At 56.2% G+C, this 25,270-nt stretch overlaps 1 protein-coding gene across 1 annotated transcript in view; it reads left to right on the plus strand.

Annotated features, from left to right (window-relative positions):
- Nucleotides 1–25,270, plus strand: part of LOC117889206 (delta-like protein C) — a gene marked incomplete in the record, with an annotated part of 272,400 nt that overhangs the window by 54,054 nt on the left and 193,076 nt on the right. Inside the window, 2 exon segments of the mRNA XM_034793099.1 lie at nt 5,363–5,579; nt 12,352–13,018. Of these exon segments, the coding sequence (XP_034648990.1) occupies nt 5,363–5,579; nt 12,352–13,018 (884 nt within the window).

Here is a 25,270-nt window from a genome sequence, read left to right on the forward strand (position 1 = left end):
GCCCCCCCCCCCCCCCCCAGACGCCACAGTGCCTCCAAGCCCTTCAAGAATGAGGCGGCTGTGACAGCAGTATCGCCCCTCCCTCACCCCACGGCAACCCTCCACTAACCACCTCACTCCACTACCCCCCCACCCCACTGCAACCCTCCAGTGCACCCCCACCCCACTGCGACCCTCCACTAACCACCCCACTGCAACCCTCCACTAACCCCCCACCCCACTGCACTCCCCCTCTACCCCCTCCAGAATGGAGGTAGTTGCAATGTCAGTATCACCCCACAACTGGCGCCACTGTACCCCACCATTATCACCTCCCCCACCCCAATGTACCCCCCAACTTGCCCCTCCCCCACTGAATTGGCAGCAGCTGTAACATCAGCCTCCCTCTCTCCTCCCCACCCCATTACCAGCACTGCAGCGGGGGTGGGGTGGCCGTGCACAGCAGAGGACCTGGCCGCTGGATGCTGGGGGGTGGGGGGGGTGAGTGAACCTTAACCCTCTGCCCCTGCAATATGGGAGGCAGCGGCCACATCCGTATAATGCGCTAGATCCCCCAGTGGGGGTCAGTTCTCCTGCCCCCAGCCCTGGGCTCCGTGCAGCCTGGATGCTATGGGGATGGGCGGAGCTATCGATGGCTCCATCCCTGTGCAGGGGGCTGGGTGAGGGGGCGTCACTGCATCTAGGAAACACCCTTCCGAAAAGACCTGGGGCCGGGAGGGTGGCATGGGGAGGGGTTGGAGGTTGTGAAAATGCCCCACAAAATGGCTGAGCTGCCCTATAGGCCCTCTGTGCCCCCAGAGGAGCAGGCCCTTCCCATAACTGGGCCCCCCGCAATGCAGCTGTCTCCAGTGGGTGCGGAGTTAACAGAGAGGCAGGGTGGCCTAGTGGTCAGAGCTCCGGCCTGGGAGAAGCGGGAGGGCGGGACAAGCCTGGACCCTGGCAATTCTAGCCTAAGATCTGAAGCAGGGTGGAGGGGGGGTCTAGGTGGCAGCTGGCCCAGCGGCATAGGAGAAGGCTCTCACACCTGCAGAGCGATGGCAGGTGCTGGACAGAGGTAGAGGGAGTCAGGGATTCCCTTTCCTTCCCCTCTCCCTGTGCTGATCCGCGGGGGTACCTGAAAATACCTAGTCAGTGTCTGCCTGAAGGGGGGCAGCCCCCCGAGTCCTACACCTGCACAGGATCCGCTGTCCCTCGTGCAAGCTAGAGGCAGATGTGCGCCGACCCCTGTGCTCTCCGAGCATCCCCCTGTGCTCACAGAAGTCCCAGAGCCGCTGCTCCCAAAAGAACACGCCCGCTTACGGGGTCCCTGCTCCCACAGCACCAGCACGTAGATTTGTCGGTAGATCCATCCATCGAACAGAGATTCAAATGGCACTGAGCCGAAATGGAGGAAACCAAGGGAATCGATGCATGGATCCCAGGGTTACCTATAAAACCAAGTCCGAACACGTATACGAGAGTCTGCCCTTGACTAAAAGATGCCCTCTTGTCTAATAAGTCCTGCTGTCCCCAAAGTCCTTCTCCCCGTGTTTTTCAAACAGGATGACCGAGCCCCTCCTTTTGTAAGATCAAGCCTGGGGGCAGCTTGTTCCCCCCCGACGTTGTTTTACCCGTAAAACAGCCCCCTCTCCCCTCGCGCGGTTCATCGCTTCCTGTTAATCTTCTCCTGACGTCCCTGCAAATACACCCTCGTTGTAAGATACCCAAAGTTCGGCCAGGGAGAGAGATCTCTGCAGAGATCAAAGGAAGCCGGTACGTCCCGGTACGGCGTACCACCGGGGCGGCCCGGCTTCCCCAGGTGACAATTTAAAGGGCCTGGGGCTTCAGCGGCTGGAGCCCCAGGCCCTTTAAATAGCCCACAGAGCCCTGCTGCCGGAGCCCTGGGGTAGCAGCGGCTGCTGGGGGCTCTGGCAGTGGTTTAAAGGGCCCGGGGCGGTAGCAGCGGCCAAGCCTTGGGCCCTTTAAACTGCTGACGGAGCCCCCAGCTGCCGTTGCTACCCCGGCGGTGAAGGGGGAGGGCACTTACCGGTACAGGGCGGGCCGGGGCTGGCTCTGACCCCCCCCCCCCCATTCCCGCCCCTTCTGCCCGAGGCCCCACCCCTTCCGGGGGCAAGAGCCAGCCCCGTACCGGTAAGTCCCTATTTCTACTTTCACCCCTGGGTCTCTGTCTCCTGTCTGGTGGAACCAGCTTCTGGGTCTCCTACCTTTAATGACAAGGTTTTGAGACCAGGATTTCCAAGCTATATACAAAAACAACAAGGAGTCTGGTGGCACCTTAAAGACTCACAGATTTATTTGGGCATAAGCTTTCCTGTAACTTTCACTCCATGCAGAAGAAGGGAGGTTTTTTCCCCCACGAAAGCTTATGCCCAAATCAATCTGTGAGTCTTTAAGGTGCCACCGGACTCCTTGCTGGTTCTGTGGTTACAGACTAACACAGCTCCCCCCTCAATCTAGACACAGATCTCCTTGCATAGTATCCCCATGTACATTTCACACAGCTGATCGCGGGCTGTGTGATGGACGCAGGCTCCAGTTAGAGACCTCCCGGGACTCTCTTTGGTAATCTAGTCTGTAAATACCAGGCCTAGGGCACCCCAGAACCTATGTGCACCCCTGGGCCGTCTGCCCACTGGCAGGTGGCACGACTGGTGGTGCAAACCCAAGGGTGGATGTGGAGGGAGGGTGTGTGCCGGAGGTCTCCTAGCAAGCTCCTACTATGAGGGCCTCAATTCTGAGGGCCTGTCTCGGAGGGGAGAGTGCCCCCTGCTAACCCATGTTCCCTGCATCACAGCGCCCCCTAGCACTGCCCTGGGGCATTAGGGTCAGCATTGACCACGAGGGGAGAGTGCCCCCTAGTGACTCATCAGCGCAGCTTCCTGCGGTGCCCGGTTTCCCCAACCCCCCGTGTCATTTGAGATCATGGCTGCCTCTCTGAGCCTCAGAGCCTCCAGCCTCTGTCTGGCGAGGGGGCCTCTATTATCAGGCCCATAGGAACTGCTGGACCGGATCAGACCAGGGGCCCATCTACCCCGGTATCCTGTCTTGAACAGCAGCCAGTCTCAGCTGTGTCAGACAAAGGTGCAAGACACCCCCCTACTGGGCAATGAAGGGGTAACCTGCCTGGAGGGGAAGTTGCTTCCTGACCTGGGTTAGGTAGAGACTGGACAATGGCCTGAAGCGTGCGGGTTTAGCTCCCCTCCAAAGCACCTCTTTCAGATCAGTCGGGATAGGCCCATTCTCTGCACCAATATCCAACCCTTGAGTTTGAATCCTGCCCAGATCTTGGCTTCAGTGATGACAATAATCATGAGGCAGTGAGTTCCGCAGGCCAGTGGTGCCTTGTGTAACCATCTAGTCGTCAGCTTTAAACATGCGGCCTTGCAGCTCTTGTGTTAGGAGTTAGGGTGAAGAGCAGCCCTCGATCGACCATCTCCATCCTCTCTCTGAGCGGGTCTCCATTCTAAACTACACACCCCCAGCCTTCTCAATCTCTCTTGTTCTTGGGTCTGTGCAGTGCACATCACGATGGGGTCCTGAGCCGTGACTGGGGCTCCTAGGTGCTACCATAAGACACCTACTAGCAATAAAATTGTACAGCACCTGACACAATGGGCTCTGGGCCAGGACTGCGTCCGGAGGTGTCACTGCATCTAGGAAACACCCCTCCAAAAAGACTGCGGCCAGGAGGGTGGAATGAGGATTACCGTAACACACCTAATAAATATTAGTAATGATACAGACCTCCAATGGTCTCCCTGCCTATCTACGAAATCCCTCTGTAGGTCATTGCTGTATTCCATGGTGTGACCTGAATGGAACGCAGTTAGCCCAAGCCTTGTAGAATACACATTTGAATATTTTCTGCTATTTCCCATCTCATTCCTTCTGCCACTTTAACGTTTTGCATTTTCTGGCCACTGCTGCACATTTACTATTATGGAAGACTTAGAAGCCTCAATCAAGATGAGGGCCCTGTCGCGCCGGGCGCTGCCCAGACACAGAGTGACCGAGATCGGGGCCCCGTCGCACCAGGCGCTGCCCAGACAGAGTGAGGCTCAATCCCTGTCCTGAAGAGCATTGTTGAAATAGACAGGACAGAGAGAGTTAGAATTATTCTCCCAGTTTTACAGAAGGGAAACTGAGGCACAGAGGGGTTATCGATGGTAAGGGACCTCGTTGGTGATCTCGTCTAGCCTCCTGCATCAACTCTGGCCACTGAGGACTGAGGCTAGCTCTACACACAAATTTTGTCCCGGTGTGACAATGCCAGTTAGGGGTATGGTTTTGTTTTTTGTTAACCTGGTATAGTTCTCCTGCGTCAAGCCAGAGTGTGGAGTAGTTACAGCAGGATAAATGTGCCTTATACCAGTGTAGCTTATTCCCCTTCCTGTTTGGGTACGAGCCCCTTTATCCCGGTATAACTGCATCCACTCTTGGGGTGGTACAGCTTTAACAAGGCTAAGTTACCTATTAGGTGTATTATGGTAGCACCTAAGAGCCTCAATCATAGACCAAAAGGCCCACCCCATTATGCCAGGCACTGTACAATTTATTGCTATTAGGTGTATTACGGTAGTGCCTAGGCATCCCAGGCATGGAGCAGGACCCCACTGTGTCAGGTGCTGTACTTTTGTATTGCTATTAGGTGTATTACGGTAGCCCCTAGGCACCCCAGTCATGTACCAAGCCTTCTTTGTGCTAGGGGCTGTACAAAGGCAGAGCAAGAAGCCAGCCCCCGCCCCAAAGAGCTGCCAAGCGAAGTAGTGAGAACAGGACAATTTTTGTGTATTCACAAAGCTTTAAGACTTGGGTCCTCAAAGGTATTGAGGCGCCTAATTCCCATGGGAGTTAGGAGCCTGCGGACGTCTGAGGACGTGGGCCTCAAAGACCTGCCCCGGGAGTCTGCGGCAGAGCTGGGAATAGCACGGTGACCACCCGAAGACGTAGGAATTAGGTTGAGGTGGTGACAGTGCTCGGGGGCGTGGGAAATCCACCGCTCTGCCCACCTCCGCCGCAGGACGCTGGAAGAATGCTTCCGTCAGGCTCGCGACGGCCGCTGGGGAGGTGGTTTTCCTATCCCCTTCCTGTCGCTCTCTGTGGCTGCACCGCGCGGTTCTGCCGCATCGCTCCGACGCCGGAGCTCTGCCAGGACAGCCCCCGTAGCATCGACGAGCCCCGAGCCCCAGCGCCGCGTCTTCCCCGGGAGGCCAACTTTCTTCTCCTGCCGAGGAGCCGGGCTCTTCCGGGGCGTAATGTTCATAGCACCTGTCCCTGGATCCATTGGGTGCTCGATCGGCCTCCCCTGCTGGTTACAGGTTTAAATCTAGAACCTGCTGCTTCTCTCTCCCTCTGCTCCCAGGATCTGGAGAATGACTACAAGTGCACCTGCCCCCAGGGGTTCTACGGGAAGAACTGCGAGATCAGCGCCATGACCTGCGCCGACGGGCCCTGCTTCAACGCGGGCACCTGCGCCGAGAAGCCCACAGGCGGCTACACCTGCCACTGCCCCCTGGGCTACCACGGCTCCAACTGTGAGAAGAAGATCGACCGGTGCACCAATAACCCATGTCTGAACAGTAAGGGCCACGCTGCTTTCTTCTCTGGGCTCAGGGGCGAAGGCAGCATGCAGGCCTGGGAGGGATGCGGGGGGAACCGGTGTTCGCTGCTCTCTTCTTCCCTAAGCTTCTGGGCGGGCGGTGACAGAAAGTCGTTGGGTGGGTCTCACCCCACCTAGCCAGGTTCCCAGGGGTTTGCTGTCGGGCGGCTGGTAGCTGGAGAAGCCCTGGTCTGAATGGGAAGTGCACTGGAAGGGGTGAGGGATAGCTCAGTGGTTTGAGCGTTGGCTTGCTAAACCCAGGGTTGTGAGTTCAATCCTTGAGAGGGCCACTTAGGGATCTGGGGCAAAATCAGTACTTGGTCCTGCTAGTGAAGGCAGGGGACTGGACTGGACTCGATAACCTTTCAAAGGGTTCCTTCCAGTTCTATGAGATAGGTATATCTCCATATATTATATTATCCCCTGATGTTTCCCAGCAGAACAGATCCCTTCTATGCAGATCCCCAAGACACTAGAATATGACTCTGCCCAAAGCCAAGGTGTGGTTCAATTCCCTGCTTTGCCATTGACCGGGTGACACTGAGAATGTCACTTAGTCTGAGCCTCAGTTTCCGGATCTGTAAAATGGGGGTAATAATCCTTCCATTGTCTATTTAGATTGTAAACTCTTAGGGCATGGCCTTGTCTACATCGAGAACTATTCTGGGACAAGCCAGAAGGGCTAGCGCTGTTCTGAAATAGCAATTAAGGAGATTTAGGACAGCAGTTTCTTGGCACCCCAGAGGATGTGTGTGGGGGGGAGGAGTTAGCCATCTCTCAGGCACACACAGAGCAAGGGCTGTTCTCCCTCGGCGGGCAGAGTGCAATGGTTCTCAGCCAGGGTACCCCTGGGGGTCTGCGGTGGTCTTCCGGGGTACGTCAACTCATCTAGAGATTGGCCTAGTTTTACAACAGGCTACGTAAAGAGCGCTAGTGAGGTCAGTATAAAGGACAGTTTCCTGCAGACAAAACGAGAAAGCCAGCAATTCTCCAGTAGCCATCTGCTGGGACACTTCGGTAATTTGATGTCTGATTTTGCAAGCCAGTCGTTTTTAAGTGAGGTGTAATTTGGGGGTGCGCAAGACCAGTCAGATACCTAAAAGGGGTACAGTAGTCTGGAAAGGTGGAGTGCAGTATGGTACCTGGCTTTTTCCAGCAAGGGTTCTCGAAAAAGGGGGGCAGGGCCGGCTCCCGGGTTTTTGCCGCCCCAGGCGGGGGAAAAAAAAAAAAAAAAAAAAAAAAGCCCCGATCCCGATCTGCGGGCAATTCGGCAGGAGGTCCTTCGCTCTGAGCGGGAGTGAGGGACCGTCCGCCGAATTGCCGCCGAATAGCTGGACCTGCCGCCCCTCTCCGGAGTGGCCGCCCCAAGCACCTGCTTGGCAATGTGGGAAATGTTTTCTGCCAAAAATTCAGAAAAGAAACAAACAAACAAAAACAAAAAAAGGGCAGTTTTGGGGGGTGTTTCGTTTGTTCTCTCCTCTTCTCCCCCCCTGAAAAGTATTTGGGAGGAGCTCCGAAGCCCCCCCATAATATCTCTCACATTGATAAATTGAAAAATCTGGTTGATGGAAAATTACAACCAGTTTCTCCTGATCCACCCCCCATCCTGCACACCTGATGTGTCTTTTCTGACATCTACCTTAAGAGCTCTCTGGAGAGAGGACTGTATTTTGTGTGTCTGTACAGCACCTGGCACAACTGAGGCCTGGTCCACGGCTGGGGGGGTGGGCCTGCCTTGGCCCTACTGTAATACACCTAATAGCCATAAAAAAATGCACAGTGCCTAGTGCAATGAGGTCATGGCCCATGACTGAGTCTCCTGGATGCTACCAAATACACCTAATCACAATAAAAATGTACAGCACCTGACACAATGGGGTCCTGGTCAATGACTGGGATGCCTAGGAGCTACCGTAATACACCTAATAGCCATAAAAATGATCTACACCTGGCAGCATTGAGTCCTGGTCCACGACTGAAGCTCCCAGCTGCTACCGTAGTATGTGTAATTACAACAGAAATGTACAGCGCCCAACACAATGGGGTCCTGGGCCACGACGGGCTCCTAAGTGCTACCGTAATACACCTAATAGCCATAAAAATTGACAGCCCGTGGCACAATAGGGACCCTCCTTGACTGGAGCTCCTAAGTGCTCCCATCATAGAAGCAACAGTCCTACAGCACATGCTGGAGAGGAACTGCTCAATAGATAATGTGGTCTAGTGGATAGAGCACTGGACTGGGCGTCTGGAGACCTAGGTTCTAGTCCCACTTCTGCCGTTGCCTTGCTGTGTGTCCTTGGGCAAGTCCCTTTCCTCGCTCTGTGCCTCAGTTTCCCCTCCCACACTTCAGAGAATCCAAGGCCAGATGGCATCTTTGTGATCATCTATCGCTGACCTCCTGTATAACCCAGGCCCTAGGACTGCTCTGAATTAGTTCTTAGAATCATAGATCAGGATTGGAAGAGACCTCAGGAGGTCTTCCAGTCCAATCCCCTGCTCGAAGCAGCACCAACCCCAACTAAATCACCCCAGCCAGGGCTTTGTCAAGCCAGGCCTTAAAAACTTCTAAGGATGGAGATTCCACCACCTCCCTAGGGAACCCATTCCAGTGCTTCACCACCCTCCTAGTGAAATAGTGTTTCCTAATATCCAACCTAGACCTCCCCCACTGCAACTTGAGACCATTACTCCTTGTTCTGTCATCTGCCACCACTGAGAACAGCCCAGCTCCATCCTCTTTGGAACCCCCTTCAGGTAGTTGAAGGCTGCTATCAAATCCCCCCTCACTCTTCTCTTCTGCAGACCAAACAATCCCAGTTCCCTCAGCCTCTCCTTGTAAGTCATGTGCCCCAGCCCCCTAATCATTTTCATTGCCCTCCGCTGGACTCTCTCCAATTTGTCCACATCCTTTCTGTATTGAGGGGCCCAAAACTGGATGCAATACTCCAGGTGTGGCCTCACCAGTGCTGAATAGAGGGGAATAATCACTTCCCTCGATCTGCTGGCAATGCTCCTACTAATGCAGCCCAATATGCCGTTGGCCTTCTTGGCAACAAGGACACACTGTTGACTCATATCCAGCTTCTCATCCACTGTAATCCCCAGGTCCTTTTCTGCAGAACTGCCGCTTAGCCAGTCGGTCCCCAGCCTGTAGCAGCGCATGGGATTCTTCCGTCCTAAGTGCAGGACTCTGCACTTGTCCTTGTTGAACCTCATCAGGTTTCTGGTTTGAATTAGAGCAGATCTTCTAGGGGGAAAAAACATCCAGTCTTGATTGGTGTATTAGCTCGTGAGCTCTTTGGGGCAGGGGTTGTCTCTCTATCTGTGCAGCGCCCGGCACAATGGGGCCTCCAGCTGGTGCCGGAATTCGGCTAGTAGGTTGAAGCTGAACAACCCCAGTAGGGAAGAATCGTTCCAAAAGTTAGCACTCACCTTCCGAAAGGGGGAGCTCAAAGAGGGCAAGGAAGCGCGTCAAAAAGGCGCTGAAGTCTCACGTGGCAAATGCTTCGATGGGAAGCTGCTTATACACATGGAGGAGAGTCCCAAGAGGCAAGGGAGCTGTGCGTGAAAGAGACACCCTCCCCGGGAGCTGAGAGCCACTCTGGGCTCTTCCTGGCTCTGGTGTGACTGGTAAGATAAGGATCCAACAAGCCAAATGGTGCCCTCGCTGGCGTATTCCATCCAGGACATCGGTGGAGGTGTGGCACAGAAGGATGGTGGTAAATTGCAGTGGGGTCAGAGAAGAGCCATGAGAATGCTCACGGGATCGGGAAGCCTTCTAGCGAGAGGCTGAAGGAGCTCAATCTCTTTAGCTTAGCAAAGAGACGGTTAAGGGGTGACTTGACCTCAGCCTACCCGTAGCCACTTGGGGAATAAGATTTTGATCCTGGGCTTGTCAGTCCAGCAGAGGACGGTCGAACGTGATCCAACGGCTGGAAGTTGAAGCTAGACACATTCAGGCTGGAAACGAAATGTCGGTTGTTAACTGTGAGAGTGGTTAACCATGGGAACAACTTGCCGAGAGGGGCGGCGGGTTCTTCGTCGCTGGCAATTTGTAAATCAGGGCTGGATTTTTGTTTGAAAAGACCCGCTCTAATTCAAACAGGAATTACTTCCGCGAAGTCCTACGGCCTGCGCTACACAGGGGAGCCAGATGATCACAAGGGGCCCGTCTGGCCTTGGCACCTGAGGCCCTATGGATGAGAAGCACCGAGACAGAAGTCTATCTCCTGGGATAAGGGGCGTGGCTGGGGAGAAGCACAGCTGGCTGGGGTTTCTCCCTTGCGGGGGGAGAAGGGGCGTGGCCAGCAACTCTAAGTTACAGCAGCCTTGGGGCTGCTCTGACTTCTGCTGGGATCAGCCAGCCCCAGGATCTGGAGTGGGGGGGAGGGTGGGTTGTAAACAGAGCAGTATCCAGCCATTCTTCTCCTTTTCCTCTTGCACTGTACACCCAGGCATTGCACAGGGGTAACCAGGAGCAGCATTTGCCCCAGTGCTGGGAACAGGGCTAACCCTTCCTTTGGTGGTGCTGGTGATGAGGAGACGACGAATCAGGAGCTGGACTAGAATCCGGCTAATCCAGCTACCGGGAATGAGGAGTAGCAAAACCAGAGAGGTTGCTCTGGGGGCTCCGAAGGGACCTATCTGGGACCCAAGTGGTTACACCAGTGCCAATCAGGACCCAGTGTGAAATGCTCTGGGTTTACAGCCCGAAGCGGGATCAGGCACCATATCAGGATCTCCTAATAATCATCACCCGTAGCTCTTTCCGTCAGCCGATCTCAAAGCACTTTAGAAAGAAGGTTGGCATCGTTATCCTCGTTTTACAGATGGGGAAACTGAGGCACGGAGCAACCGCAAAAGGAACTGGTTTGCCTGTCACCCAGCAAGCAGAGCTGGAACTAGAAGACAAGACTCGAGTCCCAGTCCACACGACCATCTAACCTTCGCAGTAGCACCGAGGAGCCCCAGTCATGGCCCTGGCCCCTGTTGTGCTAGGCACTGTACATTTTGATTGGTATTAGGGATATTACTGTAATGCCTAGGGACACCCCCTCCCAGTCATAGCCCAGGGCTCCATTGTGCCGGGCGCTGTATATTTTTATTGCTGTTGGGTGTATTACGGTAGTGCCTAGATGCCCCAGGACCCCATTGTGCCAGGCGCTGTACAGACATGGAACAAAACACAGTCTCTGCCCTTAATCATGTCCTGCCCTGCGGTGAGCTGGGATCACAGGAACAATTACCTTTGCGTCTCCAGCTCCCTGTCACTTGTGTGGCTGGGGGAGCCAATGCCAGGGGAGATTTTTCTCGTGGCTCCTGGGGGTGCCGTCCGGCTGTGATCTGCAGATCCCAGGGGGTTGTCTGATTGTGGCTTGTGGCTCCTGAATAGAGGGTGGGGGATCTGGCTGCGGCGTGTAGATCCTGGCACTGTCTGGCTGTGGCCTGCGGGTCCCAGGGGGAGGGTGCGGAGTTGTCTGGCTGTATTCCACCCCAAGGGAGCACTCCAAGCACTCCTTTAAAAATAGAGGGGCTTGTATTACATCCATGGTGCCTCGTTAACCAGTGAGACTCACTGCTGGAGGACCCTGGGGCCAGATCCCCAGGTGGTACGAAACGGTGTCGCTCCCATTGGAGTCAATGGGGCCAGATCCCCAACCGGTGCTCGGTGGAGCTGTGCCGGTTTACATCAGCCGAGGATCCGGCCAGGACCGTTCAGTGAGAGGCAGGGGCGTGTTTGGTGGAGGTCGACTGAAGGTTTTTGTGCTGTAGGGCACAATCAGGTCACTATCCCAGGGGTGGGAGTTGGGCTGCCAAGGGAGAGGTGACGAGTCCCTGGGATGTTCCGGCCCAGTGAGGTGGCAGTGGGGTGGGTGGGGGCAGGGTTAGACCTTTCTGTGCAGCATCTGCCCTCAGTTGCCACTTCCTGTGTCCTTAAACTGCAGCTTCCCCCTCCTTTGGGAAGGAGCAAACCCGCCCCTCAAAGCCAGGGAAGGGGCGGGCTGTTTGGCTGGGAGGGATGTTGGTGGCTGCAGTGGGATCCTGGCTCAGATGGGGTGGCCGTTTGGCCATGTGCTCGGTGCGCAGGACACGGGACTCTGCTTGGCATGAACTGGGCTCCCTCGTGGGCAACCGGGCTCCGACGAGCCAGCGCGCCCCTCCAGAGAGGGCAGATGGGGCAGGCTGTGGGGGGTGCAGAGGAGGGGGGGGAAGCTCATACATTTTCATACATTTCAGCCCCTCTCGCTGCTCAGGCAATGGACCGGAACTCAGGACTCCTGGGTTCTAGTCCCAGGCCTGGCACCTGGGGGACCTCGGATGAGCCATTTACAGCTCTTCCTGTTCCCCCGGCTCAGATCGGGGAAAGCAGATCGCCTGAGATCTTGGTCTAATATCTGCGTACCAGGCCCAGCCCAGATAGGACCGTTAGCTCATCTAGTCTGGGGCGCACGGGCCCTACGGACCCCCAGAGTTGACCCCAATAGCTCCAGGCCGAAGGCAGAGAGCAGGAGAGTCCAAGGTGCCCACAGTGCCCGGGGCCCTGCCAGGTCGGGGAATTGTCTGGGTGGGCAGTGCCCCGACGGGCTGCACTCCATGTTCCAAGTGCAACGGGGCCCTGATCCGGATTGGCGCTACAAGAGTCTGACCCTGGGGCATCCGTGGCGGAGTCCTGGCCCCATGCCCGTGCCCACCAAATCCGGTGCCTGGGGCCTGGCACCCCCCTGACTCGCTCCGTCGCTTCCTCCTAGGTGGCCTCTGCCTGGACCTGGGCCGCCGGGTGCTCTGCAGGTGCCGGCCGGGCTTCGCCGGCACCCGCTGCGAGCGCAACATCGACGACTGCGCCTGCAACCCCTGCGTCAACGGCGGCACCTGCCTGGACGGGGCCAACAGCTACACCTGCTCCTGCACCCTGGGCTACGGCGGCAAGGACTGCAGCGTGCGGGTGGACGCCTGCGGCTCCAGCCCCTGCCTCAACAGCGGCACCTGCTACACCCACTTCTCCGGCCACGTCTGCGAGTGCTCGGCCGGCTACATGGGCTCCAGCTGCGAGTTCAAGGTGCAGAGCCCCGCCCCGGCCAGCAGCCGGCGGCTGGCGGCCGACGACCCCTTCCCGACGGCCCTGGCCGTCTCCTTCGCCCTGGGGCTGGTGACCCTGGCCCTGGTGGTGTGCGCCGCGCTGGCGGTGCTGCGGCAGATGAGGGAGGGCCGCAAGGCGGGGAAGGGCACCGTGCGGAACGACCTGGACACCGTCAACAACCTGAAGGAGAGGGAAGGGTTCCTCAGCGCACCCGGGCGGTTCAAGGTGCCCAACAAAGAGCCCAAGTTCGGCGGCGACGGCCTCAGGGATAAATTCAACTGCAAGCGGAAGCTGCTGGATCTCAGCGGGGACGCCGCCTGCAAGAAGAAGCCGGAGAAGTAAGTGACCTGGGACTCCTTTCCCTTGCATCTCGTGGGCCCCGCTCCCCTTCCCCAGGTCGGCGCTGGCGGGTTTGGGGTTCGCTGGAATCTGTGCCGCGCCTCCAGATTGGTGCGGGGCAGGCTTCAGCGAATGGGTGCTGATCGGTGGGTGCGGTGCGGTGGCTGGCAAGCCGGGGCATGATGGCTGACATCAGCGGGGGGCGCTGCAGTCATGGCCAACTGGGTACATGATTTCTGAAATCAGTGGAGGCGCTGCAATCAATGCGTGATTTCTGAAATCGGTGCGCTTCGGTAGGTGCGTTGCAATCACTGGCATCTCAATGCAATTCAGTGGACATGCTGCAGGCGCCGGCCATGTCGGGTGGATTTCTTCACAGACATCCGTGTCATTCACCATGCTCCAAAGCCTGGCTCTCAGAATTGCTGGGTGCTCCCAACTTGGGTTGAAATCGAGGGGCGGGCCAGGTGTTTAGCACCTAATCAGGACCTTGTGGCCTGGGTTAAATGGCGGAGCTTCCACTGATGTCCATGAGAATTGCCCCAGGACTGAATCTTGCACTATGTCCCTGGGCCGGGCTCAGCTGGAATCAGTGCAGTGAATCGGGCACTGCAGATCTCCGCGGAGTGTTCTCTGACGTGTAGGGTGACGATTCTGTATTTACACTGCTGGTCGGTGTGGATCTTGATTGCAGTGGGCTGATTTCACTGACTATGCAATCAGTGGAATCAGTCCACTGCAATCAGTGTAGCTTAGCGACTCAGTGCAGCGCTCTATTGCCAGGCAGGACTGACTGGATAGCGGGCGAAATCAGCCCCCTGCACCACAGTCATTGCAATTCAGTGCGGATCTCCCTTGCAGTGGGCTGATTTCAGTGGCCGTGCAATCAACAGTGCACTGCAGTCAGCGGAATCAATCCGCTTTTTATCAGCACACCGCTGCAACTCAGCGCAGATCTCGCTCGCGGGGGGGCTGATTTCACTGCCTGTGCAATCAGCAGGGCACTGCACTCCGTGGAATCACGCCACTGCATTTGAGATCTGCACTGGCATGCTGACTGCAGTGCCCTACTGATTGACCAGCCTGTGAATTCAGTCCCTTGAAATCGGCACGCGCGTTGCGTTGCCATCTTGTGCATGGGGGATCCCCTGCAGAGTTTGCACCTGGGGCTGGGGGGTGTCCGTGCAGATGAGACGTTTGCAATGAACACGGGGGAATTTTGCCTATCGATTTTTAGCAGCAGCGGAAGGCCTCAGCCTATGTAAAAACAGATGTCTCTGTATACAAATTATAACTGACGTTTAGAAGACGGCGAAGGGGTTTTGCCGTCTGTTGAAGGGGTGTGTCTAAATGGCCTTACTGCGCTCTGTCCAAGGCAGGAGCATTGACGGGATGAGCCGGGCTGAAGGCCGAATCTCAGGACGAGCTGCTCGAATCTGAGATCCGCTGGGCCAGGAATGGGCTTCGTAATGGCCGGGGTGTGAGTGCGGTTTAAAATCAGGCTGGACAAAGGCTTGGAGAAGGCGTGGTCCGGAGGGACCCTGCGCTTGCTAAGGGATATGGCTTGAGCGGGGCTTAAATATGCCTGTAGTCCAGGCTTAGTAGTTGACAGAAGTGAGAAGCCCATCAAGTCCCTGAGACCAGCCCTTGCTGCTCTGAGAGCGCCCCCATCACTCCTTGAGCACAAGGAGAATCCCCAGCAGTGGTATTGGGGTCTATGACACACAGCAGAGACGTTCTGATTCCAGCCAGTCGAAGGCGGCGGCAGCGGTGCCAGCTGCATCCTTGAGTGTGTTTCAGCCCTGCCCCCTACTGGATGCAATCGGAGCTGCCCAGCCGTGGGTCATAAACCCTCTACTGCATGCAGCGCGTCTCCTTTAGGCCGAGCAGCGAGGAGGGGCAGGGGCAGAGCTGGGTTTGTGGAGCAGGAGGGTCCCAGCTGCGTGCCTGCGAAGGTCCAAGTGTGACGCTGAGATGCTCCCGCGAGGCTGTAGCCAGACAGGGGTTTACCTGGGCAGACTCGCCGGAATTACGCGGCAGAGGAGAACAGCAGCGCGTGTGCTCGTGTGTTGCCTGCGAAGAGCAAGGAGGCAGGTCCCTTCCCGGTCACTGTGGCCTAACGCCTCCAGCTCCTGCTAGTCTAGGAGTCCCCATTCAGCCAGCAAGGGGAAGACATTCATTTCCTGCCTCTGAGTTGCTTCTGGGCCTCGGTTTACCTGCGGGATAGCCATGCTTCCCTGCCTCCTGGGGGTGCTGTGGCCCTCCATCCATCAACGCTGGCAGCTGTATCGGTCCGAGAGAGATGTGAATCCTTGAGCCTGATGCTTAGGGGCACCGGATCTGAACTGAGTGGCATGATTGCGGTGTCTCCCCCATAGGCCTCAGCCCCTCTCTGTGGGCCCCGAGCAGCAGGAGGGCTTGTGTGCCGAGCTCTGTGGGGCTTTGCTCCTCTGGGAAAGGTTTGTTCAAAGACAAGGTTTCTCTTCCACCTTGTAGCCCTGGTGTGTGTGTGTGTGTGTGTGTGTGGGGGGGAAGGAGGTTGCCGCTGGACTGCCTCTCCATGTGCCGCCTCGGCAGTAGCAGCGACAGAGGGAATTGCGGGGGCCGGGAGCTGCGGGCGGAGTGGGGCGGCCTGGCTGTGCCAGCGGGGGTTGCCCGGCTGCTCCCCCATATTAGCAGCAGGCATCCGATGGATGGCTGGGGGGGGCAGTCTGTGTGCCCAGCCCCCAGGTTGGGGATCTGCCCTCTGCCAGCAGGAGGTATAAGGCAGGGGGTCCCCCGGGGTGCAGGGCGGAGATGACGGGCGCTGGATGGCTGAGCCCCAGAAAGGGGCAACGCCATCAGATGTTTGAGCAGGTTCGTCTGCTGCCGCAGGATGTTTAAGAAAGGGAGCGTTGCATAGTGGCTTCTCTCCCCAGCTCTGGCCAGGGAGTGGGGTCTAGTGGTTAGAGCAGGGGGGGACTGGGAGTCTGGACTCCTGGGTTCTCTCCTCGGCTCTGGCCAGGGAGTGCGGTCTAGTGGTTAGAGTAGGGGGAGCTGAGTCTCAGGACTCCTGGGTTCTCTCCCCAGCTCTGGGCGCAGAGTGGGGTCTAGTGGTTAGAACAGGGGGAGCTGGGTTCTCTTCTGCCTCTGAGTCCCCATTGGCTGGTGTTCGAGTCACGTTCTCCGCATGTCCTGGGTTTCCTGTCTGTACAGTGAGGGGAGGGAGGTGCTCCCAGGGCGTTTGAGAAGCTCAGTGACCAGAGAGCACTGGTGAGGTGCCTCGAGCCAGCCCCCAAAGCAGCGTCTTGTTGGGGGCCTGATGGGACACCTGCTCCCCCCATCACTCCCGGTGGCTTCGTGTCAGATTTGGCTCAGCCCTCCACGGAGGCCAGCGTCTCTCCATCAGCACCTGGGCGGAGCTGTGGCCCGTGGTTTGCTTCTGGATGTCTCTAAGGCCTGGGACTGGCATTCGCTGCAGGCCTAGAATTCATCTCCCCCCGTGCCCCGGAGCCGGCTCCGTTCCTCCCCCAGACGTGCTGCAAAGACCGAGCATTCGGGGGGGACAGGGAGTTTTAGCACGGGTGCTTTATTTCTGTTGAGGTGTCACCTAAGGAGCCCCCTGCGAGGCTTCCCCAGGGTACCCAGGGCTGTGCGGCACCTTACTACCACCCATCCTTAGCATGAGGGAGCATTGGCAGGGCCTGCCGGGGCTCAGGTCCCCGACTCCGCCGGCCAGCGGCAACTCAAGCGCTCCCCGCTCTGCCTGCGCAGACTCTGCCGTCCCTCTGCAGGTCCCCGTGCTCACCCCTGAGCCCCCCGCGCGTCCCCCTGGAGAGTCCAGCCCCCAGTCCGCTGGTCACTCGCAGTATTTACAGCTCCTCTGTTCCCAAAGGAGCCGGTCGTCCAGAAACACTGACCGGACACCCAAAGTCCGGTTACTGCCTGCCGGGGCGCCGGAACAATTGGGGCCAAGCAAGCGGATGACAGGCAGGGAGGCGCTGCGAGAGGAGCGTGGCACAGAGTTGGCAATGGGGGTAGCAAGTGGCCATGCCACCACAATCCTCCCCCCAGCGTGCGCCCGCTCCCCCCTCATGCTGCCGGAGCCTCCCTCTCCGCCTCTTCCAGCAACAGCCACATCAGCGGCGGCACAGCGCCGGGGATGGGCAGCGAGAACGCACCCAGGAACAGCCCGGGCTCCTGCCCCACTGGCAGCGCCCCTCCCGCCACTGCCAGCTCCCACCTTGCATGGGTGAGTAGCTGGGTCAGGGGTGCCCTCCCTGCGCACCTGCTGTGCCCGCTGCCCGGCGCCGGGGCCAGCCCGTGGGGAAGGGCGTTCCCACTCAGCCCTGGCAGAAGGATCCCTGCTCCCCCGGGTGGAGGGGGGAGTGTTTCACGTCGCTTTCGATCCCTCCCCCTGCCGCGGCGCGCACAGCCAGGAGCCGCTGTGTCCCCAGCCATCCCCTGCGGCTGGAAAACCCCGCGCGCCCCACTCACCCAATGGGGTCACCTGGGCTCTGAGCCTCACCCCCACCTTCCAGGCATGCACGCTGCCTGTGCAAACAACCTCCCCCCCCACTGCTGCAGAACCTAGAGCCAGCTCCCCTCTCACTCACCCCCTAGGAGAAACAGGGAGATCACACGCACACCTCCAGATCCCAACGGCCTGGAACTACTACGTGCTGTATCTTCGCCTCTGGTGTGTATATGTGTGTGGGTCTCCGTATTGAATCTTATTTAAAGCTCTAACTTGTTTAGGAACCTTTTTTTGTGTGTGTGTGGGGGGGGGGCACTGGAGATTTAGCTCAGTAGAGTCAGTATCTCTCCTGCTCCCCGCATTCTTCCCTCCTCCCTCCCTGATGCATCTTCGAGAGGGTCCTAAAGGCCCGCTGCCTGGTTGGGGTTATTTACGGGACTTGCCTCGTTGATCCGTGGACTTTTTCTCTGTCCAGCACCGAGATCTCTGTCGAGAGGAACGTTTCACCTGCTCCAAGTGCAGTTTTGGCGAAGGTGAGGCCCGGGTGCTGTCTCTTTGGACAGAGGAGGGGGCAAGACTGGGCTTTTCAGCCAAAATGAAAACGCGGCCCGCCAAAGTCCCTGTGTTGCTTTCGTTGTACAGAGGGGAGAGGGGGAATCAGAGCAGGCTTCCGTCCCTAAAATGCATTTTCTGCCTGGATAGTTCATGCTGCACAGTGCTGTACCTTGTGTACATTTCAGAGGGGGAGCCGTGTTAGTCTGTATCAGCAAAAACAAGGGGTCCTTGTGGCACCTTAGGGACGAACAAATGTATTTGGGCATAAGCTTTCGTGGGCTAAAAGCCACTTTATCAGATGCACGGAGTGGAAAATACAGTAAGCTTTTATACACCTCTACCCCCATATAACGCGACCCAATATAACACGAATTTGGATATAACGTGGTAAAGCAGCGCTCCGGGGGGGGGGGGGGGGGGCTGCGCACTCCGGCAGATCAAAGCAAGTTCGATATAACGCGGTTTCACCTAAAACGCGGTAAGATTTTTTGGCTCCCGAGGACGGCGTTATATCGAGGTAGAGGTGCATTACAGCACATGAAAAGATGGGAGTTGCCTTACCAAGTGGTGGTGGGGGGGTCAGTGCTAACGAGGCCAATTCAGTCAAGGCGGACGTCGCCCCTTTCCAACAGTTGACAAGAAGGTGTGAGTATCAGCAGAGGGAAAATTACTTTTTGTAGTGACCCAGCCACTCCCAATCTTTATTCAGGCCTAATTTGATGGTGTCCCGTTTGCAAATTAATTCCAGTTCGGCAGTTTCTTATTGGAGTCTGGTTTTGAAGTTTTTTTGTTGAAGGATGGCCACTTTTAGGTCTGTTATTGAGTGTCCAGGGAGATGGAAGTGCTCTCCTACTGGCTTTTGAATGTTACAACTCTTGATGTCTGATTTGTGCCCAGTACAAAGTACCGGGCCAGTCCCTGGTGAGTAACTCTCAGTATCCCAACAGTTCTCTGTTGAAGGGTTGCTATGGCAGAAGTCTCTTCCCTCTTCTTTTCCGTAGCATCTCTGGTTCGCTGCAGGGTTAGGGATGTAGCACTGGTACTTATTGCAGTAGTTGTGAGCAACTCCTTCACACTTCCCAGAGTACCCTGACAAATATTGCATAGGGTGACCAGCTGTCCCGATTTTATAGGGACAGCCCTGATATTCGGGGCTTTGTCTTATAGAGGCACCTGTTACACCTCCCTCCCCGTCCTGATTTTTCACACTTGCTGTCCGGTCGCCCTAGTAGTGCAGCAAATCTTCACCTCCCTCCTTTCCTCAGAAAGGATAATGGTTAAGATTGGAAGAGAGGGTAGGAAACATGCCATTTTCTGCAATAATTCCTGCTTTGGGGCTTCGGTGTTTTTGATTTGATTGGAGGGGAGAGAAGTGAGCGGGGCGGGTCCTCCGGGGGAGGGGGCGGAGCAAGGGGAAGGGCCTTGGAGGTGGAGCAGTTTTCAGACATTGGAAAGTTGGCAACTCTACCAGGCAGGTCCCTAGATGTAATTGACAAGATACTCTCCTGGCTAATAATGGATGGCTCACCAGTGCTTATGAGAGAACCGTGCGGTCCGCTGGCCTCTTCGGTGAAGGATCCAGGGGGTCCCCTGCCACCCCTAGATATACAGACCCATCCTTTGTCCTTCTTTGGAAACAGAGCTCCCCCCGCCCCTTCCCCTTGCTAATCGTTCCTTCCTGTAGATTTCCTCTCTTGTCGATTTTGCAATCTCTTGATTAGCCTTAGTACGCAAACCGGCCCCCATTGTGAGGTCTAGATTCCAAGGCTACCATGGTCATCCAGGCTGATCTCCTGTATTGGACGGGCCAGAGAAATGCCCCTAGGGCAGTGGTTCCCAAACTGGGGTTCGTGAACCCCTGGGGGTTCACAAAATGTTACAGGGGGTTCTTGGGGAAAAAAATCTCTAATGATGGACAGAGCTGTCCCTAAGGACCCCGGGCAGCCCGGGGCCAGCAGCCCGGAGCCCCTGGACTTCCAAGAGCTAAGCAGATCAAAGCAAGCATATCTATCACACTGAGGAGATTGAAACTTCAAGACTCCTTATAAGAAGTGGAAAGGGAGGTGGATATTTTTTGCTGTTTTTAAAATGAAATAGGCAGCTAGGATTGTTTTTAAAATGATGATGATGAAGAGCGAGTTTAAGCTTTGTTGTAACATGCGTCGTTTGCCTGGACCGCTCAAGACCTGAATACTTGTGTAGGAGGAACTCTCTGAGTTGGCTTCTTAAGTCCCTTCCAGCTGTTTCACATCTGATCCTCCTTGATGAAACTAGGAGCCTTGCCTAAAAACAGGCTTATTCAAAGTGACCCAAGCTACGAAAGTGAGAGCTTGGAAGAGTGTTGCCGTTTTCGTCATGTCATAAAAATACTGTCACGCTAAATGATAATTCATAACAAATAGTGTGTAATAAGCATGTCATCAAAACAAACGTTATATGTCCAAGATCACGGCTTTTATCATTTATACTCAGGTTAAGGCGAAAATCCCTGGAAATATTCCTTTTTAGGAGGGGGTTTGCGAGACTTGACGTTTTAGTGGAAGGGGTTCACAGGGTGTTAAAGTTTGGGAACCACTGCTCTAGGGTGACCAGACAGCAAATGTGAAAAATCGGGACAGGGGGTGGGGGGTAATAGGAGCCTATATAAGACAAACCCCCAAATATTGGGACTGTCCCTATAAAATTGGGACATCTGGTCACCCTAAATGCCCCGCAATAATTCCGAGAGCAGAGCATTTAGAAAAACATCCCAGCTTGATTTAAACACCGCCCGGTGACGGAGAGTCCACCGTGCCCCTTGGGTTCAGTACTCTCACCGCGTAAAGCGTCAGCCATGGGTCCAGTCTGCGTACGACGCACAAGACACGTGGCCAGACAGGGAGACCGGAACCTGTTACCTCCTACCTGAAAGGAACTTCTCCAAGGTACATCATCCCCTAGCACCCTCTCTTCACTCCTAGGGTACATCTATACTTACCCGCAGGTTCGGCGGTAAGCAATTGATCTTCTGGGATCGATTTATTGCGTCTTGTCTAGATGCGATAAATCGATCCCAGAAGTGCTCGCCGTCGACGCTGGTACTCCTGCTTCGCGAGAGGAGCACGCGCAGTCGACGGGGGAACCTGCCTGCCGCGTGTGGACCCGCGGTAAGTACCTTGTAGTTCGAACTAAGATACTTCGACTTCAGCTACGTTATTCACGTAGCTGAAGTTGCGTATCTTAGTTCGAACTGGGGGGTTAGTGTGGACCAGCCCCAAGACATTAAGAACATAATTCCCAGTATAGCTACATAATGCCTTAAATATTATCCTTGCGTCTATCTGGCGATGACTCTGATGTCCAATAGGTTACTGGCTATTAGCGGAGACTCACATGCCACCCTCTGGTGAATTATTAGGCGTGGATCCACCCCAGAGGAGTAGGGGCGTCAATTTTGGTGGGAGGAGTTCCTGGAGGTTTCATCACAGGACATCATCTGTAATTAAAGATTCATCTCTAATTGCTGGAGACTCCAGAGCAATCCTGGAGGGTTGGCCACCTTAGCTGTGGGCCAGGATCAGGGGCTGGAGGGGGTGTGTGTTGTGTTGTGGGCTGGGATCGGGGGCTGGAGGGGATGTGTGTTGTGTCGTGGGCTGGGAGGGTGTATGTGTTGTGTCGCAGGCTGGGATAAGGGGCTGGAGTGGGTGTGCATTGTGTTGTGGGTCAGGATAAGGGGCTGGAGTGGGTGTGTGCATTGTGTTGTGGACCGGGATTGGGGATGGAGTATGTTGTGGGCTGGGATAAGGGACTGGAGAGGGTGTGCATTGTGTTGTGGACCGGGATCGGGGATGGAATATGTTGTGGGCTGGGATAAGGGACTGGAGAGGGTGTGCATTGTGTTGTGGGCTGGGATAAGGGACGGCAGGGGGTCTGTGTTGTGTAGTGGGCTGGGATTGGGGCCGAAGCACGTGAGTGTTGTGTCATGGGCTGGGATCAGGAGCTGGAGGGTTTGTGTTGTGTTGTGGGCAGGAATCAGGGGCTGGAGAGAGTCTGTGTTGTGTTGTGGGCTGGGATAAGGGCTGGAGTGGGTGTGCATTGTGTTGTGGGTCAGGATAAGGGGCTGGAGTGGGTGTGCATTGTGTTGTGGGCTGGGATAAGGGGCTGCAGGGGGTCTGTGTTGTGTAGTGGGCTGGGATCGGGGCTGAAGCATGTGCGTGTTGTGTCATGGGCTGGAATCAGGGGCTGGAGGGTGTATGTGTTGTGTTGCATGCCAGGATTGGGGCTGGATAGGGTTGCCGACTGTCTAATCACACAAACCCAAACACCCTTGTCCAGCCTCTTGCCCCAGCCCTTCCCCGAGGCCTCACCCCCGCTCACTCCAGCACCCCTCCCTCCGTCGTTCACTCTCCCCCACCCTCACTCACTTTTCACCGGGCTGGGGCAGGGGATTTGGCTTCTGGGCTGGAGGATGGGGTCGAGAGGTTCAGAATGTGGGGGGCTCTCCTAGCTGAGCCTGGGGCATGGAGTTTGGGTGCGGGAGGGGGTTCAGGGTTGGTGCAGGTGGTTTGGGGTGTGGGATGCAGGCTCCAGGAGGGAGTTTGGGTGTGGGGAGGGGATCAGAGATGGGGCAGGGGGTTTGGGTGCGGGAGGGGGCGAGGGGTGTGGGAGGGGAGGAGCGGTGCGGGCTCCAGGCAGGAGTTTGGGTGCGGGAGGGGGCTCAGGGTTGGTGCAGGGGGGTTGGGGTGTGGGATGCAGGCTCCAGGCGGGAGTTTGGGTGTGGGGAGGGGCTCAGGGATGGGGCAGGGGATTTGGGTGCAGGAGGGGGCGAGAGGTGTGGGGGGGAGTGGTGCAGGCTCCAGGCGGGAGTTTGGGTGCGGGAGGGGGCTCAGGGTTGGTGCAGGGGGTTTGGGTGCAGGAGGGGGCGAAGGGTGCAGGCTCTGGCCGGGCAGCACTTACGTTGGGTGGCTCCTGGAAGTGGTAACATGTCCGGCAGCAGCTCCTAGGCTCAGGGGCGGCCAGGCGGCTGTGTGTGCCACCCCTGCCGGCAGGCCCCATCCCCGCAGCTCCTCGTTCAGAGGCGCCATTTCAGATTTTTTTTTGTGGGGGGGAGGCGCAACTTTAACCATGATTCCAGGGGCTACTTAGGCACCTGAAATCTCTAGGTTTTTTTTTTCAGATAATAGCTTAGAAATGAGCTGATAGGAGCACTGTAGCTAATTCTTATATCTAAAAAAAGAGGATTAACTATTAAACCCACTCAGTTCGAATCGTAACATGTTCTCACACCTTGTGTCAAGCCACTTAAGGGACACGGGTTAGGTTTAACATTGGAATGTCTATTCTTACTTTGCTACTAACCCTTGAATCCAACAATTGAAACAATTGCAGAGAAATGTGGATGACTTTCGATCGCTTTTTTGCAGTTCACCAAGCTTGGACTACATTTAACTTTTGAAACATCCTACTAGGCCAGGCCCAGTGAGGTTTATACCACACCTGCCTGGGCGCTAGGGCTGTTCCCTCACTACAAATGATAGACTAGTAACTGACCTTAAACAGGAGTGAAACTGACACTTTCAAGTCACTTTCACAGTATTGCCAATCCCAAATGGTCAAAAATCAGGCACACCAAAAATCATGAGCTTGGCTTTAAAAATCATGCAATTATGTAAAAATAATAGATTTGGGGTTCTTTTTATTTGCCTTCTGCTGTTCGACCCTTTAGGGTGTGCTGGCGTCACATCTGGAAGCTTTCTCCACAGCCACAAGGGCTAGAAACTTCATTTTCCTTTAAGAACGAAGGCTGAAATCATCACATCTCCACTTGACTCCAGGAGCTGGGGATTTAAGGAAAACAAAAATCATGAGAGTTGGCAACCCTGCTTTCACTTTTGTTTTAAGGCTAGTTACTTTCCAGAAGGCTCTTAGACACAACACTCCAGAGCTTGAATTGCAGGTCTCGCAGGAGAATATTTAAAACCAAACACCATATTTTAAAGTTGAGAAAAAATTTTGACTTCTGAGGTATATCAGGGCCACTGCAGGCAGGAAAGAAAAATAAACAGGGACAGGAGCTCTGGGCAGCTCTTCCACTTGAAAGAAAGTTGGAGGGTCAAATCTAGTATCAGGGGGTAGCTGTTTTAGTCTGTAGCCACAAAAACAACAAGGAGTCCAGTGACGCCTTAAAGACTAACAGATTTATTTGGGCATAAGCTTTCGTGGGTAAAAAACCCACTTCTTCAGATGCATGCAGGTGCTCGGGGAATCTGCCCGGCCGGATCCCGTCCCCGGAGACCTGCTGTGGCCGGGGCATTCCTCCCCCGGCCCCAACTCAGCCCCGGACCTGCTGCGGCCGCCCCTTCCCCGGCCCAAACCTAGCCCCGGTCCAGATCTGCCGCAGCCGGGAGAGGGGCACCTATCCTGCAGCCCCAGTCCCAGTCCTCTCTCCACGCCGTAGCCCCAGAGCACCTTGCTGCACCCCAAACCCCTCATCCCCGGCCCCAGCCCAGAGCCCTCACCCCCTGGCACCCCAACCCTCTGCCCCATCCCTGAGTCCCTCACCTCCGGCCCCACCCCAGAGCCTGCACCCCCAGCTGGAGCCCTCACCCCCTGCACCCCAACCCTCTGCCCCATCCCTGAATCCCTCACCCCTGGCCCCACCCCAGAGCCCACACCCCCAGCCGGAGCCCTCACCACCCCCACACACATCCCAAACCTCTGCCCCAGCCCTGAGCCCGTCATCCCAGGCCCCACCCCAGAGCCCGCACCCCCAGCCAGAGCCCTCACCCCCCTGCACCCCAACCCTCTGCTCCATCATAGATTCATAGATTCTAGGACTGGAAGGGACCTCGAGAGGTCATCGAGTCCAGTCCCCTGCCCACATGGCAGGACCAAATATTGTCTAGACCATCCCTGATAGACATTTATCTAACCTACTCTTAAATCTCTCCAGAGATGGAGATTCCACAACCTCCCTCAGCAATTTATTCCAGTGTTTAACCACCCTGACAGTTAGAACTTTTTCCTAATGTCCAACCTAGACCTCCCTTGCTGCAGTTTAAACCCATTGCTTCTGGTTCTATCCTTAGAGACCCCCAGCCCCACCCCAGAGCCCGCCCCCCCAGCCGGAGCCCTCACCCCCCCACACACATCCCAACCCTCTGCCCCAGCCCTGAGGCCCTCACCCCCGGCCCCACCCCAGAGCTTGCACTCCCAGCCGGAGCTCTCACCCCTCTGCACCCCAACCCTGTGCCCCAGCCCT

Source organism: Trachemys scripta, chromosome 16, assembly GCF_013100865.1.
Source record: "Trachemys scripta elegans isolate TJP31775 chromosome 16, CAS_Tse_1.0, whole genome shotgun sequence".
Taxonomy (NCBI): domain Eukaryota; kingdom Metazoa; phylum Chordata; order Testudines; family Emydidae; genus Trachemys; species Trachemys scripta.